Source organism: Lactuca sativa, chromosome 4 (genome assembly GCF_002870075.4).
Source record: "Lactuca sativa cultivar Salinas chromosome 4, Lsat_Salinas_v11, whole genome shotgun sequence".
NCBI lineage: Eukaryota > Viridiplantae > Streptophyta > Magnoliopsida > Asterales > Asteraceae > Lactuca > Lactuca sativa.
The window spans coordinates 271,464,868-271,486,241 of NC_056626.2; the positions used below are offsets into that span (position 1 = coordinate 271,464,868).

A 21,374-nucleotide genomic window follows, 5' to 3' on the forward strand; every position below is an offset into this window, starting at 1 on the left:
AATGGCGTCAACATCTTAAATATGTAATTAAAAAAATATATAGAAGTAACATTGACATTTTCATGCATCTGTGACTCATTGTCATATAAAAAATTTCATATCTGTTCTAGAAAGATTATTACAACATTTTGTTACTAGGCTTGGCTTCATAGATACATCAACATATGATAGTTATAAATTTTAAAGACTTTAGAATGATATAACATTACTCGTATATAATAGGGATAAGTGCAAGAAATATCTTCATTTTTCATTTATTTGTGTATTATAGCATCCTACTTTCATTTCTTTCTATTACAACATTGCCCTTTCAGTTTTTTCTTATTACAGCTCTGCACTTTAAAATTTTACCCAATTGTGGCATTGTACTTCCAAATTCTTTTCTCTTATTAGGACATCATATTTTTAAAAAAGTTACCAAATTATAGCAGTGTAAATTACGGTGGATTTGGATGAAAATTGCTATAATTGGTCGATTTTTCAAAGTATAATGTGTAATAGAAGAAAAAATAAAGAAATCAAGGAAAGTATGTTGCCATTTTTGCATATCACCCTACAAAATATAATGGATACAGGGAAAGACAGCTATATATTTTTCCTGAATTTAAAATAAAAATAAAAATGATATGTGTTACTTGATATATATATATATATATATATATATATATATATATATATATATATATATATATATATATATATATATATATATATATATATATATATATAGTTAGAACCGCTCTGCTAATTGTGGGAATTGTTGGAGCAGCCATGTCACCCCTCTAATGGCAACCTGCATAAGATATATCAACATATTTGCTACTTGATTTATTTTACATTTTAAAGCTTATTTTCTTTTTATAACACAAACTTTTTAAATTAATAGTAGTAGTTTGTTGGTGTCGACTAAAAGTAGTTCGTTTTGATTTTTATAACAGTTAATAAAATTCAAATTTTTTTTATTTAGCTTTAATTTTCGAGAGAAGGGTAAAACGGTCATTTCCTGTGGTGTAAATATAATATATAAGAAGGGAGAGAAAATGACTAACCAAGGCAAGGTCTCCGGGCTTCACTGCAGGCTCCACAATGTCTCTACCGTAACTGTTTTCAGAAAGCAAAAGCAGCAAGTCACAAAGATATCCATCCAGCAATTATTTATTTTACAACTTTTCTACGTCTAGGAAAGGGTAAAATACACAAAACCACTTCACTATTTTTTCTAATGATTAAACAACTATACCTTTTTTTACCGTTTTTTTTTTTAAACACACCAGTTTTCATGTTACATACAGAAAAAATTACAACGTATTTGACCATATTATAGATTTAACAACTGAATTATTATATATATATATATATATATATATATATATATATATATATATATATATATATATATATATATATATAACAAATGAACTCTCATACTTACATTATTTTTCGTTGCCCATTTACAACCTCTAACCGATAAAAGCTGCATCCTTTGCTAAATGGAAAAGGCTTTCCCTTCCATTCTGCAATTCTTTACAATGTCAATAACTTCAACTAGAACTAAAATTGGTTAAAAAACACATACATAATTCAACAGACAGATCTCGACACCTCACAAAAGAATATTTTAATTTAAAAATACATATGTTTGTGGTGATCTCTTTATCAAACATTTTTTAAAATTTTTGTCATTTATAATTTCAATTTATACAAGTTCTGAAAAAAAAAACGTTCACTTTTATTCAACATCACTTCCAGACACAAGGGCAAAATGGTGACTTATTCTCATTCAACGGTGATAGCCTTTGCTAATACAACATTTACTCCAAACAGACATCATTTATCCATACAACATTTAATGGGAAAAAAAATATATACCTAAGTGCCAAGTCACTCCAACAGCTAAAGTATCTTCACCAGATATGTCATCAATGGCAAACTGTAGATCTTGGCTGATAGTGTATATAAACTTCTCAAAAAATTCAAGTATAGCCTGCAAAAATTGATTGAATCTCAAACAATTGCCTTGAAAAGAAAGCGAACCTAACACAGATATAATTAGATCTTATAAATCATGAACATCAATCGATATTTTGGTTTGGATGAATCACTCCATTGGTAAACAGACTTGGAATATATTGTGGTCAAAACAGGCACTTTAAATGCAAATCTGACAACAATTTACTTGTTAGAAAACACAAGTGTTATGTTCAATAACACTCTGTTGGTTCCCTATGGTCATCGATTGACTTTAAATGTTTGCATTGTATTTCTCAAATTTATACTCATTCTTTACACCATCTATTTTTGGACAAATTCAGGTATAAAGAGCTTTCTTCCAGTCAGCATTTATTCTAGGAAACATACTTTAAAAATCACCCCTTAAGGTTAATGTTATAATCTTATATTAATTATAAAATATAACATAGGCTAGGTCCGTAAAACAGAAATTGACTAAAAGTATGTCCTTTTTGGTATAAGCCATAAACCTTTCTAACTGATTTTGCTTTTGTGAATTGTGATCAATAAATAATTATGGGTGTCACCAAATATTGCTAAACATGTTATTTAGTTCACTCCAGAGAGTCCTATCCATGTAACAAACATAGCATTTAGTTTCTTGAATACTAGGCATTACTCACATTCAGTTTTGTATATATTTTTCATACTGCTTTTAATATAAAAGAATGGCAAGTCTACCCATTTTATCAACTTGCACGTATTATAGGTCAATACTTTCCACAGAAAAATGTATTTAACAGCTATCTTTGTACAAGTGAACTGATAAGATGAACTTCAAATCCAATACATATCAATAGTGATTTGCATACTTAATCTTTAGGTTTTAAGATGGGGGCCTAATTATTATGTAGGTTGCTACAAATGCCATTAAAATTTATTTAACTAAACCAAAATCAAAATGTAAAATTGAAGTTGAAAATCATACAACTTAACCAAAAAAATTTGTCAAAATTGGGATTAAGGTAAGATTTTACCTTGCGACCGATAAAAGGTTGGGGGAAAACAAGGTCCTCGTAAATGCAGTCTTCTGCTATGAGATCCACAACCGTCGAAAGGTCGCGGGAGTTAATTCCCTCGTAGAACCTTCTAACAACATCCGAAGCCGAATCTAACGAAGAAGAAAAAACAACAGATGGAGGAGAAGATACCTCTCCTTCAGCGAAGTTCGATAAGATTACGGGATTGCTGTCTGTTGGGGTACTCCTAAATGAAAATCGATCAATATATTCAATGTGTGTGCTTTTTCTTCTTCTAGTTGTGAAGTAACTGAAGGTGGAATATGACGATGACAAGGGGAATGGAGCAATTGAACTTTTCGTCGTTGTTGTTGTTGTCGCTGTGGGGAGGGATACCATGATGATCATCATTGCCGCCATTTTTGGAGCTGGGATTTGCTCCACAATTTGACAAAACGTTGGTAACACCTTTTACTCTTTTCGTTTTGTCTGGTCTGGATAGCGGAAAAGTGCGTCAACAAATGAGAGGTGGTGTTATCGCTATGACTAGGGGGTGACTAGGGGATGTTTGTTTTAGTTTTCTAAAGATAAAAGTACTGGGGTGACTAGGGGATGTTTGTTTTAGTTTTCTAAAGATAAAAGTACTTTTTTTAGAAAAGAAAAAAAAAAACAAAAGTTGTTTGGCAAACTAGTTTTAGAAGCTATTTTTGAAGTTTTTACATAAGGAAAACAAACTTTTTGGAAAAGTCAGGAAATCCATAATTTTTGTAACTTTTCCAAAAATGACTTTTGGGGTTTGAAAAGTTAAGCCAAACACCCTCTAACTAATTTCAATAGTTAAAATATGGAGTAAGTTACACGATCTATGGTTGGCGTCAAATAGTATCTTCGTTCACTATTTTTAAAAATTAATTTGCACCGTTCCTTGTTAGTTTTAAACATACATTCCTTGTTAGTTTTAAACATACATTCTTCATTAACATAAAAAAGACCATGTTGTCTTTATTTATTTTCTTTTTGATTTATTTTCTAATTATTTGTTATTTTGTTAATTATTGATTTTTTTATTATAAAATAATTATTATTTCCTTTTAAAAAAGAAATAGCCCTTGAACCGTTGATAACTCGTCCGGTCGTCCCCCCACCGCCTTTCTTCTTCGGTGCATCTCCTATCCACCATCACCACCCTCTCGACGACTTCTACAAAATCTAAGACCGACTCCAATATTTCAATCGTGAACCAACCCAATCAAAATCACCACTGATCGCCTCCCAGAAAACCCTATACTCTATTATTTTTGTTTCATAAACCTAGCAATTGCTACCCACCGATATAGCAGTTTTCTTCAGAATTCCAGCCAAGGTGTTGCAAATCCAGAAGGCGACGAGGTGTAGTACCTAAGTGAGGGTTTTCTTGAAGCACGTAGGGTACAACATCAGTGTGGTTCGATTTCACCACATTCACCTCTGCTAAACACCACATTTCCCCCTCTTCTTCTTTGATACTTTGAATCTATAGCTCTGGTGCCGATTTCCTTTTCCAATCTCATCTTTTTGAAGCTTAAGTTCTGGGGTTCGTTTTTTAAAGTGAAAACAAAAAGTTTTTGTTGGAGGTAAAGGGTGGTTCTTTGAGGAAATCGTGATCGGAGAAGAATGGTAGCGATGACAACCTATACGTTACCGACGACCATCTGCTTGACGATGAAGGAGATGGTGGTGACGATGCTATGGTTTCATGAAGGTGAAGGATTGAAGGGGTGGTACTCAGATCGGCGAAAAAAAGAGGAGAAAGAGGGGGTTGTGGTCCATTGATGGTGGTAGGCGATGATCCGACGTCGGAGGTGGTCACCGATGGTGGTGGTCTAGTAGGTGGTGGTGAGGATGTTTCATGTGTTCAACTGATATGAAGAGAGGAAAAGGAAAATGGTGATAGATATATGAGGTGTAATTTCTATTCTTTAGATATAAAATAAATTACAAATAAATTAAAAATAGAATAATAAGGGTAGTATAGTCATTTTAAATCTGGCAAGAGATGAAGTGTGTAAATTTAATCCAACGAGGGATCAAGCGTGCAAGTTTAAAACATATAAGGGATGGCCCGAGTTAATTTTTAAAAATAGGGACTGAACGTGCATTTTTGCACATGCATGAGGGACGATTTGTGTAATTTACTCTAAAATATGTTATGACTTATACAAAATTATAAAAATGATCGTTGTGGTTGTCAAAATTATATGGTTTTGGTCCACAAGTGTTTTGTGATGCAAAAGTTGTCTAATTTTAGATACCTTATGCATTTTTTGTCCAAAAATGTTAACTTTAACAGCTTGGGTGTTCACTTTTTTAAAATGACAATTTTACCCTTAGAGACCATTTCTGCAACCAAACTATAATGACCATTTATGCATATCTTCTTTTTAATTTTATTCGAACATTATAAATTAATTTTGTAATTAATTCTTTTTTTAATTTTTTTATTATATTACTTTTTGTATCGTAATATTATATATTAATAAATAATATTTTTAATATATAATATTCATATATTAATAAATATTACGTGGAATAATAATTACATTTATTTAATTATTTTTCATTTCTTTTTTAGTATATTGTTTATTTTTTATTGGATTATTATGTATTAATAAATATTATTTTAAAAATATAATATTTATATATTAAAAATATTATTTTATTGGATTATTAATTTCTTTTTTATTAGATTAATTGTTTTTATTGGATTATAATTTACAAATAATAATTATTTTTAATATATAATATTTATATATTAATTGATATTATTTTATTGAATTAATATTTTTTAATTGTTTTTAATTTCTTCTAATTGTTTTCTTTATAATTGTAAATCAAAAAACTTGAAAAAAATCTCACTCACCCCATATCTCTTAATTTATTATAAATATTTGGAAAATAACATATTTTTACAACACCACTATCATCACCTAATCCAACAATGGTGGGATAAGTGATATTTTTTAAAAAATAAATTAGGGTGGTGGTGGTGTTGCCCAAAAAAATTAATCCAAACAATATGACGAGGGTTTTGTGATGAATAACTTTGGTGTCTTTGTGATATGGGAGACGTATAATGCTGAACAATAGTCGGACTACTATGACATGCTGCAAGAGATCTTAGAGATTGAGTATTAGGGCAACGAGCCCTCGATTGTTGTACTGTTTAATTTCATTTGGTTTGAAAAAAAGACAATGTAATAGTCAACAAAAATAAGTTGATTGATGTCAAACTCAATCCTCGACTTCAAACTGATGACCATTTTTGTTTGGCATTACAAGCAGAACAAGTGTTTATACAACTTACCTTTCATTTTTATTGGATTATTTTTTTTTTGTAATACCACTGTCACCCATCCCATAACTACCGAACTGGATGATGGTGGTGGTGTTATACAAAATATATTATCTTCCAAATTTTTAAAATGAAATAAGAGATGTGAGGTGGGTGAGATTTTTTTAGGTTTTTTATATAAAATAATAAAGAAAAAAAGAAAAGAAATTAAAACAATTAAAAACAGTAGTCTAATAAAACAATATTTATTAATAAATAAATATTATATATTAAAAACAATAATTATTAATAAATTATAATCCAATAGAAAAATTAATCTAATAAAAAAGAAACTAAAAGAAACTAATAATTCAAAAAATTCAAAAAATAATATTTTTAATATATAAATATTATATATCTAAAATAATATTTATTAATATATAAGAATTCAATAAAAAGAAATAATTTATTAAAACTTAATTAAGTAAATATAATTAATAATTGGACCATTTTTTCATCACAAAACATTATTAGACCAAAACCATATAAAGTTAACAACCATAGAGACTATTTTTGTAATTTTATTTATAACTTAAAAATACAAGTTGGCGTATTGGACTGGTTAGGTCGGTTTTGAACGGTCTGTGGATGGTTCGGACAGTTTGAACTGATTTTTTTTGGACTCGTCTTTTTCAGTCCCTATGATGAGTTAAAAAAAACTAACTTGAAGATCGATTAGATCTTTAAAACAGGTAAAATAATAAATGAGTAAACAGCAAGAACACAATAATGGATCAAAGAGTGTCGAATGATTAATCAATAATCCTCAGCAGAGCTTGATAAAGAACTTCTACTGTAGAGGATTTAGGGTTTACAAGAACGATGAAGTAATAATCTGTGATCTATCATAATCGCTATTGTCTTCTAGATCGTTAACCTAATATGCATGCAAGCATATTAATATATACTAAAACCCTATCAGGCTCACGGTTGGACAGGCCCAAACCGGAGTAACAAAACTTGGACTATTAACCGAGCCCAATGGACGCAATACATCAAAAAGCTACGCTACCCAACACCCTACTTTTCGGTACAAGTCTTGGTCTTTTTCGTTTTGGTCTTGAGGTTTTTGTAAGCATCTTTTCGTTTTCATTTGGGGTCTTTTCGGTTTGTTTTCGATATTTTTTATTTTTGGTTTTTAGTTTTTTCGTTAACAAATGTGTGATTGTTTGGTTGTCAAACCAACAAATAATGGGATAAAATAATAGCAAGAAAACTCAATTCACTGCTACTTCATACGCTAGAGATAGTATAGAGTAAGCAAGGTCGGTCCACAGGAATACGAGACTTCTTATTTAGCCATATTCTCACACATCATACAAACAATATTAAAATGGGGGATTATGTTTGAACTCGAATTAAATCTCATAAATAAACAAGATTAATACTAAAAACCAATAAAAGAAATACATTTCCGATTCAGATTCCTATACATGCATTATGTTGTAGGATGTAATATGACTGTGATTCATGTTTAATCTAGGTTTGTAATTTAAATATTAACAAATTCTAATACCCAAGTTGACAAAAGTGTTTTATTCAAAACATGTTCTTCAAATAAAACTTCATTTAATTGATTCAATTCAAACAAGCTCTTGGATCAAATCATTAAATGACATTAAGTTCTTGTAACAATTACCAACAATGTTCAACATTCCTCATAAGCTTGGGATATGAACATTTAATCTTTTATTACACTGATTTTGATCTAACTACAACCAATCAAGTGCATGATACTAACATCAAATCATAAAACATATACGAATTTCACGATTTGATTAAATAGATTGATAAGAACCCTAATTCATTGATTAAGTGAAAAGAGAACCAATTAAACACGTAATTAAGTCCAAATCAAAGATTACTAGATAATAAACATAAAGTCAAGTGCAAATTACAACTTAACAACAAACACTTAGGAATCCAAAATAAAAAATGATAAAGAAATCAACCACACATGTCTAAGTTAAACTACAAATTCAACAAGTTTAATCTTCAAATTGACTTACAAAATACAAATTAATGTGTTTCCAAATGTTAATCCACTTCCAAAATCTCCCAAAATCCCTTTCTCCTCTCTCAAAATACAACTTAACTTCCCCAAGAACTGGTTGTCCCCCTTTTACAAAGGATGAAACTGTTTTAAAACTGATGACATGTTTACACGGCCCATGTAAAATAACACTGACCATTTACACGCACGGCCGTGTAAACTCTAGAAGTAAAATGCTCAAATCTGTCAGGCCTTCGAAGTACACTGCTGTTGAATATGCGCTTACATGGGCCGTGTAAACTTAAGGTTTCCATTTACATGGGCCGTGTAAAGTTCTGAAAAGCCAAATTCTTCATTTTCTTCTTATCTCTCTCCTCAATGCTCCGCAAGTCTCGAAATTTTGTCCTCAACTCTTTTAACCACCTAAAGCAAGATCCAACCTCCCAAAATCTCTGAAATATCACAAAAGTGTGTGAATGGAATTGCATCATGAGAAATCCCAAAAAATATGCAAAATGCATGAGTTTAAACCTAAATGCAATGAACTTTTATGGATTAAGACTACAAAATGGATGCATGAAATGCACCTAACAATTAACAATAAAATGATGCATTATGATTTAATAAAATAAGGGAAGAAGTTAAGTAATGTATAAGTAAAAAAATATGTAATTAACACAAAAATTATCTTTCTATAAACTTCGTTTCCGATCTATTTTAAGATCGGTCTCAGGTTAATCTTGGTCCCAGTCTTGAAACGGCCCGGGTTTTCTCGGGATTGGTCTCGGAACGGTCTGTTCTTTTTTTAGACCGGTCTCAGATGGTCTCGGGTCGTCCTGACTTTTTTTCGGTTCACTTTCATTTTAGATCCATTAGATGTTGGTCTTGTTGACCGGTCTTTTTGTTCATGTCTATTATAACTTAAAGAATTGTCAACTCTAATGGATTATGGTCGATTTCAAAACTATGAAATCATGCAACAGAAAAAATAAAAAACCATAATCCACAAGGATCATAGGTTCAATGATTTCATGTAACTATTAGAACTTGAAAGAGACATATAGCAATGTATGCTTTTTGTGTGTGGTCGATTCTTCACTTGTAATGACAAAGGACAACCCAAACCATAGTTCCTTTAATATAGTAGTACCTAAGAGCAATGATCAAGCAAAAAGATTTCTCATTCTTCTTTCTATTAGCAAAACTCGAAAAAACCTAGCAAGAATGGGGAGATCGAGAATGAGAGGAAAATTAGTGGGAAGTGGCCAATCTACAAGTCTAGGATTGGCTTTACGGTTAATATTGCTAACTCTCTCCTTTTTTAATTGGTATATTTATTTCTTAAGTTTCTAATTAACTCACCATAAGATGACAAGTTATTATACTAGTCAATCTAATTTTTTTATTGTCATTTCATACTTAAATCATGTCTTGTATATAACCCCAATGGAGCCTACTATTTACAGAAATATCACTAAGTTGTGATCATGGGCATACTTTAAAAAAACTCATCATTCCTTAAACTTTAACATCTAATTAAATGACTTCTTTAATGATTAACATATTCTAATAGTTTTTTTAAATGAGTAACTAATCTATCATTGTCTATCTAAAATGTTCTATAAAACCTCTTTATTTAATTTGCCAACTTTTAAACATACATTATTATCTAAAATGTCATAAACAAACAAAAAATATATGTCAAACTTTTATTTTATATACACAAAATACATAAAAGAGTTATTAGGTCACAATTATAAAAAATGTTATATAACCGATATAAAATTTTTATTTCATAAATGAATTGTTATTCAATATTTAATACAAATAATTAATTTGTAAACAAATAATAAATATTTAAAACGAAAATATAAATTAGCAAAATGAAATACGATTAAAAATGAGGGGTTAGATGTAGTAAACATAAAAGTATTCTCGATATATATTGAGTGGTCAATAAAAATAAGAAAATAAATTATGTGCTCTAACGGTTTTATATAGTTAATAAAAAAACAAATAGTAATAAGCCATAAAAAAAGCTCTCATTAGAAATACTCTAATGAGTTATTTGATAGTTGTTGATTCATATCTGAATGAGTCAATGTCCAAGTTCGACCCCGTCTCTTATCAAACCTACTAAGAAATGTATCCGAAAGTATAATACTTAATCAAAGACTTCTAATTGTAGTATCAAACAGTCTAAATCTGACCGAATCAGACGACTTTTTTACCAAACTCAATAAAAGGCATATTAAACGATCTATAATATTTTTACAAAAAGAAATTAAAAAAATCAAAAAAAAAACATGGTACTTTAAGGCAAAATTACATAAATGGTATGTTTTGTAAAATTACCCATACAAGTTTTTATATGAATTTTAACATGGGCGATCCTTATGATTTACAAATCTGATCCTTATGATTTACAAATCTTGTACTATAGCTCTTTTTGGTTTAATAAATTAATTTTTTTTGACATTAATCTTCTGCATGTACCCCTAATGTGAAGGATGTTCCGTTTTTCCCTTTATCCCTCCACCTAATCTTCATATCTAATAAAAGACCATTTTTTAGTGTCATGTGTTGTAACATCCCAAAAATACAATCTAAAAATTTCGTTTAAATAACATTACTTAAACCATGATTGTCAAACCATAACATAATTCTTAACGTAAATCTGGAGTATTAGTTCAAAACATATTCGTGTTATCAGAGTAAAACATCCCAGGCTGACTAGCTATGGTGTGTGCACTGCAATCTTCCCGAACTTCTCTTTTGAAAACTGAGTACCTGAAACCAAAACTGAAAACTGTAAGCACGAAGCTTAGTGAGCTCCCCAAATCTACTACATACCATACAATAACATATAAAGCACATACTGGGCCTTGCCCACTGCATCAGACCAAAGTCCGGAAACTGCATCGGGTCGAAGCCCAGACTAACTGGGGCTTTGCCCCCTGCATCAGACCGAAGTCCGGAAACTGCATCGGGCCCAAGCCCGGACTAACTGGGGCCTTGCCCCCTGCATCAGACCGAAGTCCGGAAACTGCACCGGGCCGAAGCCCGGACTGACTGGGGCCTTGCCCCCTGCATCGGACCGAAGTCCGGAAACTGCATCGGGCCGAAGCCCGGACTGACTCGGACCTTGTCCCCTGCATTGGACCGAAGTCCAGAACTGACTGAACATAGCATAGCATAAACACATATCAACTAGCATAAACACATATACTGCATACTACATCGGACTGAAGTCCGGAACACATAACACATAAACATGCTTGAATCACAGAGACACCAAGCATACTGAACTACTGCATCGGACCGAAGTCCGGAACTACTGCTAACTAAACGGGCCGGCATTGTGGCCGTAGACCCGTTCCTACTGGAAGGAAACTCACCTGCACTGCTGGAGTTCTGGCTGATACCCTTCTAACTGCTATATGACAACTCCCGAACTGCTACTCCAATGACTCCCCGATCTACTAATACCAAATATAAAGTCCCAAACTGCCCTTCAACAGTCAAACTAAGTCAACTCTAGTCAAAGTCAAAGTCCTGGTCAAAGTCAACCTTCCAGGTTGACCCTACTCGCCGAGTCAGCCTACTGACTCGCCGAGTTCATAAGCTCAAAAACCCTTTCCTTCTCGACTCACCAAGCCAGCCCATGACTCGCCGAGTCTACTGATTTCCGAGTCCAGTCCTATCCAACTCACTGAGTCTCCACTCAACTCACTGATTCGAGTCTTAACTCGAAGGGTTTGGGGTTTCGTGACTTGACTCGTCGAGTCCAAGAATAGACTCGCCGAGTCCAAGGCAATCTTCAACAGACTCACCGAGTTGTTCTTCCAACTCGTCGAGTTCCTGCCTATCTTCATCCAACTCGCCGAGTCTACCCATGTGACTTGCCGAGTTACTACGCGACTCAAGTCTGATATCTAGCCCGACTCGCCGAGTCCATACGTGTATTTCCATAATTTCGAGTCACAGAGCTTCTCCTTTGCTCCAAACAATAGATCTGGTTTTCTAAGACTATCTGAACACGTAAAGTTGCTAACTTTACGTGTGTCTATGATGCAATGAAGCCAAAACACTAAAATTTAACTATTAAGGAGGCTATTTCGCTAGAACAAGGTCATGGCTTCCCAAAAGATGTCTTTCTTGAGCTCCTAGAACTCAAGGATGTCTAGATCTACAATATGAACCGATACAACTGCTTCATCATTATGAATTTATGGTTTTTGAGCTCAAAACCATCCATTTGTGGCAATCTAGATCTAGAAGTACAATACCCAAGGTGAGAGATTTATTACCAGAAAATGATGAGGTTGAGAAGCTAATCCTGGACCAACAAGATTCTCCCGGGACCTCCTAACTCATTCTCCTTCTTCTTCTTCTTCAAAGCTTGCAAATTACTTCTCCAAGGCTAGATCTTGCTCCAAAAACAGTTATGGTGGCTAGGGTTTGGTGTTCTGGGTGAGGGGATGTAAAGGAACCCTAATGGAGAGAATAAGATGCATAAATAGTGCCCAAAGTCCCAGATTTAGGGTTTCCCTCTTCAGACCGGACTCACCGAGTCCATGAGGCCGACTCGCCGAGTTGGTCACTTACCCGATCCTCCAGTTCCCGCTCCGACTCGTCGAGTTCCTCCTTGGACTCGACGAGTTGACCCATTTGACTTAGGGTTTTCTTTTCTTTCTTGGTCTTTCTGATTCTGGGTGTTACAACCCTGCCCCACATAAACTAAACTTCGTCCTCGAAGTTTCTCTACTGCCAACCGCCCTACAATCTGTCTCCAATACTCTGCTTACTAATCCAACCCCAACTGCCTACCTGCGTTGGCCTCTCACCCGGTCATCCAGATGACCCTTAATCCTTTCGAATAGTATTCTCGGGTCCACTGTCACACCCCCAAACCAAGGATGACAGAAACGTCCGGGGGTGGAGGACTTCATGTATAGTATCACAACAACGAGTATAATAGTGCTCAAAGTAAATACAAAAAATCATAAATATAATTGAAAAAGTTACACCAAAGTATATGTTTACATGATTCAAATCAATTACATTATGATGACAAAATGAACTGTTTGACGATTTATCGTCCCATCCTCAAGACGCTGTTGATTTCCTGTTTCACTGAATTCTTGAGAATGCAAGTAGTTTTGAAAAAGTGTCATCAATTAAGTTGGTGAGTTCATAAGCTTTTGATAGCAAGAGTTTGAAAATCGATCTTTGTAATGAATTGTATGTTACCAAGAAAAATCCAATATTTTACATATAAAAGTTATGTGGTCCTAATTTCCAGGACCTAGAATGAACAAGTATTTGTCATACTTAAAGATATAAAAGTGGTTTTAAATTGGCATAAAACCCTTTTTAATTTGAGAAAAATCCCGTAATGAATGATGTGTAGTCTTAAATACCAAGACCGAAAGTGTACAATAATATCTGTAATTATTGATATAAAAAGTGATTTTAAATCGACATAAACTCGTTTAATTGAAAGAAAAACCCGGTACTTTGTAGTTGTACCCCACTTATGAATAAACCCGACACTTTATAGTTGTACCCCACTTATAAATAAACCAGGCACTTTATAGTTGTACCCCACTTATGAATAAACCCGACACTTTATAGTTGTAGCCCACTTATGAATAAACCCGACACTTTATAGTTGTACCCCACTTATGAATAAACCCGACACTTTATAGTTGTACCCCACTTATGAATAAACCCGACACTTTATGGTTGTACCCCACTTATGAATAAACTTGACACTTTATAGTTGTACCCCACTTATGAACAAACCCTTGTAATGAGTTTGAAAAGTAAATGGATCATAAACTATACATATTATAGTTTATCAAAACTTTTAAATGTAATAGTTATAACTTTGTTTACGATGGTTAACTACTGTAGTTGTGAAGGTAAAAACCCTTTTGTTTACCGATATGTATATATACCTTTTATTGAAGTGAAATAACATGCAATATGACAACTAATTAATTACCATGCTTATGAAGGTAAAAAAAATCCATTTGTTTTCTGATGTATGCCAATACGCTAAGACGAAATGACATGTAATGTAAAAACATATATTCGTATAACGATACACACCTTGCTCAACAAGTTACAAGGTGCAAATGAAGTTGTTAGCATTTTTCTAGTGTTAACATTTCTATTGCTATTCTTAGAAAATTTATAGAAAAATCATCAAAGGTCCAAATCAGAATCTGTAAATTCTGTGAGTTTGTGAAATGAGTCTAGTTTGTTCATAAATTTTATTATGATTTTTAATGACCTCCAACTTGTGTGAAAAAGTCCATACTCACAGACTGGTCCGGATTTGCTCTTGAAATGATAAGTAGTTTTGTAAAAATCACCATAAATTGTAGAACAATAGTATGGAGGTGTGCAAGTAGTCATTTTAAAGCTAAGAACTTGAGCTATTTTCACCTAATACAATTTTGAAAAATAAAATGTTTAAGTTGACCAAAACATTCCGTGAATGGATTCCAACTTTTCGGATGAATGTTGTCAAAAGAATTTAGTTGTGTTCTTGGTGTTTTAACTTCTATTCCCACCCCTCCCCCCTTAAAACTTAAGAAAACATGAAAATATAGTGGAATAAACTCACTTTGAGTGATTTCAGTGGGTGAATGTTGAAGAAGAGAAGTATTCAACTCAAGAACACTTAGAATGTTGTTAGAAGATTCGTAGATCTAACACCAAATTGATGGGATTTGTGTAAGCAATCCATGATTTTGAGTAGGAAGATGTGAAATAATCATAAGAGGGATGAAGATACTTACCAAAAGTAGAAGGAAAGCCTTAGAAATCTCGAAATTGAGAGAGAAGTGTTGAGAGAAAAGTGTTTGACCTTTTGGTGGGAATGAGTGAAAATGAGTGAAGTGAGGAGAGAGGGTGAGTTTTCCCAACTCTTAGAACGTGAGAATGGGTGGACATGATGATAAAGTACAAGGATGTGACTAGGTATGGTGGGAGGAGTGTGGCTGGTCATGGAGTGGGTGTGGGGGTGGTTGCTTGTGTCATTAACTAAAGGAAAGTCAACACTCCACCTCTTGTACTTCACCCACTCTTCTTGGATAAGGTTTATCCCCAAAACATGATTAATTAATAAATATGGGGCCTTATATGTTAAAATAAAGTTTTGGGTGAAAATCCCGCATTAAAATGATCAAAAACGGGCTTAAAACGCAAAACTAATCGAAAACCGGGAAGAAAAGGCGAAGTCTGTGAGGCCTCTCACATGGGACCGAAGGTGCGAGGGTTCGGCCCTAAGAAGGCTGGAACCGAAGGCGAACTATCAGACGCGAGCTTGTCAGAAGCGAACCTAGGCGAGAAGCGAAATAGATCGAGAGGAGGTTCGGTCCGAAGGGACCTTCGGGTTCGGTCCTTGTGGTTTCGGTCCAGCAGGGTTTAGTCCCTATAGGGGACTTCGGTTCTTAAGAGGGTTCGCCCCTTAAGAGAGGGTTTCGGGTCCTTAAGCCTATTTTACTCGTTTTTACCCCGTTTCAAGCTTTTTTTTGACCCGGTTAAGGATCAGGATGGCCTGAAAGACTATAAAAAGTTTAAGAAACTTTCGAGAGAGATTGGGAGAGATTTGACATTCTTGGAGAGATTTCTTATGCAGAGAGAGATTTGGGAGAGATTCTAAATAGAGAGAGATGGAGTGAAAATGATTGAGGGAGGTTTCGTGTGTGACATTTGTGAGTGTCCGGCTTCGCAACGCAAGGTCCGTAAACCCCGTTAAGCCATGTTTAAGGATCTTACACACTCCCGATGAGTATGCAACATTGTTTTATCAGTTTGGTTCATTACTTAACGCAGTTTTAGGTTAATGAAATCTAGATATGCGAACTTTTCAATTGATGATTTCTCATTAGAATAACATGTTTTACGGAAATAACATAACGTAAACCCTAGTACACAAGGGTTAATTAAGTCGACCGGTTTGACTTGTTGACTTTAGTCGACTTTGACTTGACCGGAAATTAACGGTTGTCACATCATCCCCCCATTAGAGGGAATTTCGTCCCGAAATTTGAATTTTGATTGGGGATTCAAGAGTTCGGGAAGAGATGTGGGTACTTTTCGGTGTGAAAGAAATTGGTATGGCGGGGACCAATCTGCCTGATGTTAAATGACGACCTTGGAATTTCTTATTGTAACTTGAGCTAAGTCGATTTAAAGGAGTTCTTGTTTTGAAATGATAGTGTATTCTATGTGTGCCTTTATGCTCTCCGCTACAAAGTGGAGACTCTCGTTCATTTTGATTTCGCCAAGTGGTAAGTGGGCATTTCCATGCCTTACCGAAGTTAATCACCCATGCTATTAACATGTCGCCCAAGGTTCGAGCAGTCCCTTTTGTTCTGCCCGTTGGTTTGCTGTTAGTAGGCCATACTCAATTCTAACCTAGTTCCATGTAAGGGTTGCCAGGGTCGCGAAATGAATCTACTATCTGTTTGATGTATGTTCTAGTCGATTCCTCCATCCTGTCGGTTTCTTTGATTAGTAGGGAGTGTGCGGATTTGGCCAGTCTATCGAAGGTTACCCAAATGGTATCGAGACCATCCATCGCCTTGGGTAGCTTGGTTCTGAAGCCCACGGTTAGCCGCTCCCACTTCCTTTCAGGTATCACTGGTTGTTGTAGGAAACGCGAAGGCTTCCTTTATTCTACCTTGACTTTGGCACAAGTCCGACACTTGCCCACATGTGTAGCAATGTCCGCTTTCTTATTCGTCTGCTGATGTTACTTTTTGAGGTCTAGACACATCTTGTCCAAGCCTGGATGAAGGGAGTAGCGAGTTTTCGTGTGCTTCGTTCGTGACATTATTTCTGAATCCATCAACCTCGGTGTCCAGATCCGGCTCATGGGATAACACGCCCCGCCGTCTGTGCCTTCTAGGTTCTTATGATCGGTGAAGATTGTATGCTTCGTGTCATAGAGATGATGCCTCTAGACCTCTAGGGAGAACACTACCGCTCCTAGTTCAAGGTCACGCGTTACCTAGCCGACCTCGTACATCTTTAGCTGTCTTAAGTCATATGTAATAACTTCTCCCAAGCACATGTTGGCCGTGTCTCGAATGAATATAGTTGACCAGGCTATATTGATCCTAGACTCGCCGAGTAGGTTCATGCACTCGGCGAGTAGAAGCCACAGAGTGCAGATTTTCGACTTTAGTTGCTGGAAATGGACTAGAAACATTACCCTAAACTGTTTTGGTACTTGAAAACTTGTTTTAGCTGGTGTAATGTCTTTGCTAATCCATTTACAACAACTTGTTATCAAAATTACAAAGTTTTATGTGTAATTTTTGATTCATGAAAGTGTTCATATTCATCTTCTTGATCTTATGATGTTTAGATGATCATAGGAATTATTTGTAACCTATGTGGTAGTTTAATTCTTGATCATAATGTGTTTTAATGGAGTCCATAATTTGTCCTCAAGTTATGGAAAACCAAAAGTCACTTGAATTAAAAACCATTAAAAGAACACAAGAGTTAGAAAAATGAAGAGTCTTCATTTTTATTACTCTACTAAACTCATAAGTTACAAGAAATGAAAAGTTTTAAAAGTTTACAAAACTTGCCCTCAAGTTTTGGAACAAGTAAAGTCATATTAAAAACTTTAGTTCCAACCCTTAGAGTTTTAAAAGTTAAAATTCAACCCTTATACTTATAATATTATAAGTTAATAATATATATATATATATATATATATATATATATATATATATATGTATGTATAAGATTAAAGTCGTCTTACCGTTAGTACGCCTCATTCACGAAGCCGGTCTATAAGGTGGGTATAAGGTTGTTGCCTATAAAATGGCAACTTAATGGGTGTCCACTCTCACCCACCGCTTGCTTGACTGGTGGAGGGTCGTTAGCCGAACGGGTAAGACAAGGACTTATAAATTCTCATTAAAAGTATGATGAATATTATAAAGTAACTAAATGTTTTATTAAATTCCCAATCTTAGTTACTTTAGGAAAAATGTGAATAAGGTGCTAATCCATGAAATTACACTTTACACTTTGTCTAAGTCGTTAGTGGAGCGTGTGTGGTTAACCGGCACACTAACTTGGACTTAACAAGGTAGGTAAAGGGTGACTTAATATTTATCATAGTATCGATGGAGCGTGTGTGGTTAACCGGCACATCGATTGAGGGGTAATTTATTAAGGGTACCAAGTAATTTGCATGGTTACTTCACACCTCGTTTTGTGATCCTCGGCATCCCAGTCACAAAACTTGGAGGGCACACTCGAGATTGAAACATGCCTTTGAAAAGTTCATTGAATCTCAAAAGAATCTAGGAGTTTCTAAGAACCAAATTAAATATTTTAATATTTTGACTTTGGTGGAAATTGGTGAATCGTCATTCACCTACCTTTCAAATATGTTATTACTTAGATTACGGCATACCTCTTCTAAGTATAATATATTATGATTGGGTCCTGGCCTTAATATTACATTTGGGTGTTTTATTAAGGACTATCTCTATATCTAAACTAATTATTTCTTTCTTCTCTTACAAGATGTCTGCAAACAACACTGCTTCTGGCTCTAATCCTAGTGGCTCCTTTTCTCTTATGAACTTGTGTGGGAAAGTCACTTTTGATGGATCCAACTTTAATGAATGGATCAGAAACATCAGAATGATTACTCGCTACGAGGACAAGGAATATGTCCTCAATAAGGAGCTTAAGGAGATTGATGAGACAGTTGCTACTCCTCAAGAGATCGCTGAGTTTAGGGCACATGAAAGGGATGCCACCAAAGTGGCATGCCTCATGATGGCCACTATGACCGCGGATCTCCAAAAATCCTATGAAGATTTCTACCCCTATGAGATGCACCAAGACTTGATGGAAAGATACCATCAAAGTGCTCGTCAAGAGAGGTATGAAATCATCTCCTCCATCATAACAACTCGCATGAAGGATGGTGAACCCATCACGGGCCACATGCGGAAAATGCAAAGATTTGTGGACCGTTTGCTGAAGCTTAATGTGAACTTCCCAGAGGAGCTAGCAATAGATATTATTTTGCACTCCTTACCTTCATGTTATGATCAATTCCGCATGACATACCACATGAACAAGGATGAGGTCACTCTCAGCAAACTTCAAGGACTCTTAAAGAACGCGGAAGGTGGTATTAAGGGTAAGGCGGTTGTTACTACTCCTACTCCTACCAACTCCGCCCCTGTCTTGGCAATCGGGAAAGGACGAGGGAAGAAGAGAAAGAGTTCTTCGAAGGGTACCAAGGTTAGGACCCTTGATGGCTCTTCTTCAAGTGGAACCAAGAAAGGTTTCATCACTCCTTCTTCTGACCCAAAAGAGGCTGAATGCTTCTATTTCCATGAAAAGGCACATTGGAAGCGGAACTGCCCAAAGTACCAGCAAGATGTGAAGGATGGGAAAGTTAAACCCAACCATGCAGGTATTTACACTATCTTATCTAATAACTCACCCCATTCTAATTCTTGGGTCCTTGATACCGGTTGTGGTATTCATATCTGTCCTGATTTACAGGGACTAAGAAGAAGTGAGAATGTGGAGCAAGGAAGAATAAACTTGATCATGGGAAACAGGAAAGCTTCACCTGTCACCAAGATTGGAGTTTATACTTTATCGCTAAGTAGTGGGTTTAGTTTAGATTTGAATAAGTGTTGTTATTCGCCAGAAATGGCAAGAAATATTATTTCCTTTCATGCATTGTATAAACAAGGTTTCACCTTTTCATTTGATAATGAAGTTGGTTCGATTAATGCTTTCTTTGATAATGTTCTTTATTTTAAAGCATTACCTTGTGATGGCGTGTATGAAACAGTATTTGTGGTTGATAACTTAGGAAATAATTTATTGTGTATTGATTCTGTTAATAATAATAACTTGGATAAAGCATCATTATGGCATTGTCGTCTTGGACATATAAACAAGAAACGCATAGGCCAACTCCAAAAGGATGGAGTCTTGGAGTCATTTGACCTAAAGTTAGATGATAGTTGCGAATCATGCTTACTTGGGAAAATGACAAAGTCACCCTTCACAGGTTCTTGTGAGAGGGGTGAAGGTTTGTTTGACCTTGTACACACGGATGTGTGTGGACCATTCAAACATGCCACAAGGGATGCTAATCGTTATTATTTGACTTTTACTGATGATTATAGTAGATATGGATATGTCTACTTGATCAAGCATAAGTCAGAGACTTTCGAAAGGTTTAAGGAATTTAAACAGGAAGTCGAGAATCAATTGGGCAGGAACATTAAGATGCTTCGATCCGATCGAGGTGGTGAGTATCTTAGTTCAGAGTTCCTCGACTATCTTAGGGAATGTGGGATTGTCTCACAATTGACACCTCCCAGGACACCACAGTTGAATGGTGTAGCTGAGAGGCATAATCGAACCTTGTTGGATATGGTTCGTTCCATGATGAGTCGAGCTTCACTACCAATCTCATTCTGGGGGTACGCCTTAGAGACTGCCGCCCATATTCTTAATCTAGTCCCTACAAAGAAAGTTGCCAAAACTCCTCACGAGATGTGGACTGGTAAAGTACCCAACCTAGACCACATCAAGATTTGGGGTTGCGAGGTTTTTGTGTGGCGCGAGACTCATGACAAGCTAGAACCCCGAAGCGAGAGGTGTATTTTCATCGGCTACCCACAAAGATCCTTTGGTTACCTCTTCTACAGACCTAGTGATAATGTGGTCTTTGTAGCAAGAAGAGGAGTCTTTCGAGAGAGAGAGAGAGTTTATAAGCCAAGGAGACAGTGGGAGGCAAATTGATCTTGAAGAAATTCAAGAGTCAAGTGGTGAAAGAACTTCAAACGCTAGCCCTCAACTTGAGGAGGAAACTCCTGTTGAGCCAATTGACGAATCTGTACCTCTGAGGCGTTCCACAAGAGTTAGGAATGCACCTGAGCATTACTATGGTTTCCATATTACTGCGGAAGGTGAGACACTTATTAGTGATGAGACACTAGTAGGTCTGAATGAG

The 21,374-nt window shown here is 35.0% G+C and overlaps 1 protein-coding gene across 1 annotated transcript; it reads right to left on the reverse strand.

Annotated features, from left to right (window-relative positions):
• Positions 1-510: 510 nt before the first annotated feature.
• Positions 511-3,525, reverse strand: LOC111907739 (uncharacterized). Its single transcript, XM_042901725.2, has 5 exons — positions 2,988-3,525; positions 1,870-1,984; positions 1,433-1,514; positions 1,050-1,101; positions 511-793 (listed from the first exon to the last, which is right to left on the reverse strand). Exons 1-5 carry the CDS (start codon positions 3,387-3,389, stop codon positions 731-733), a joined length of 714 nt encoding a protein of 237 aa, XP_042757659.2. The 5' UTR covers positions 3,390-3,525; the 3' UTR covers positions 511-730.
• Positions 3,526-21,374: the final 17,849 nt, after the last annotated feature.

Coding starts and splice junctions, on each gene's coding strand:
- LOC111907739 (XM_042901725.2), bottom strand. CDS start 3,389: ATGGCGGCAATGATGATCATCATGGTATCCCTCCCCACAGCGACAACA. Junction 1,985..2,987: donor AACCTTTTATCGGTCGCAAG/GTAAAATCTTAC, acceptor CAATTTTTGCAG/GCTATACTTGAATTTTTTGA. Junction 794..1,049: donor AGCCCGGAGACCTTGCCTTG/GTTAGTCATTTT, acceptor TATCTTATGCAG/GTTGCCATTAGAGGGGTGAC.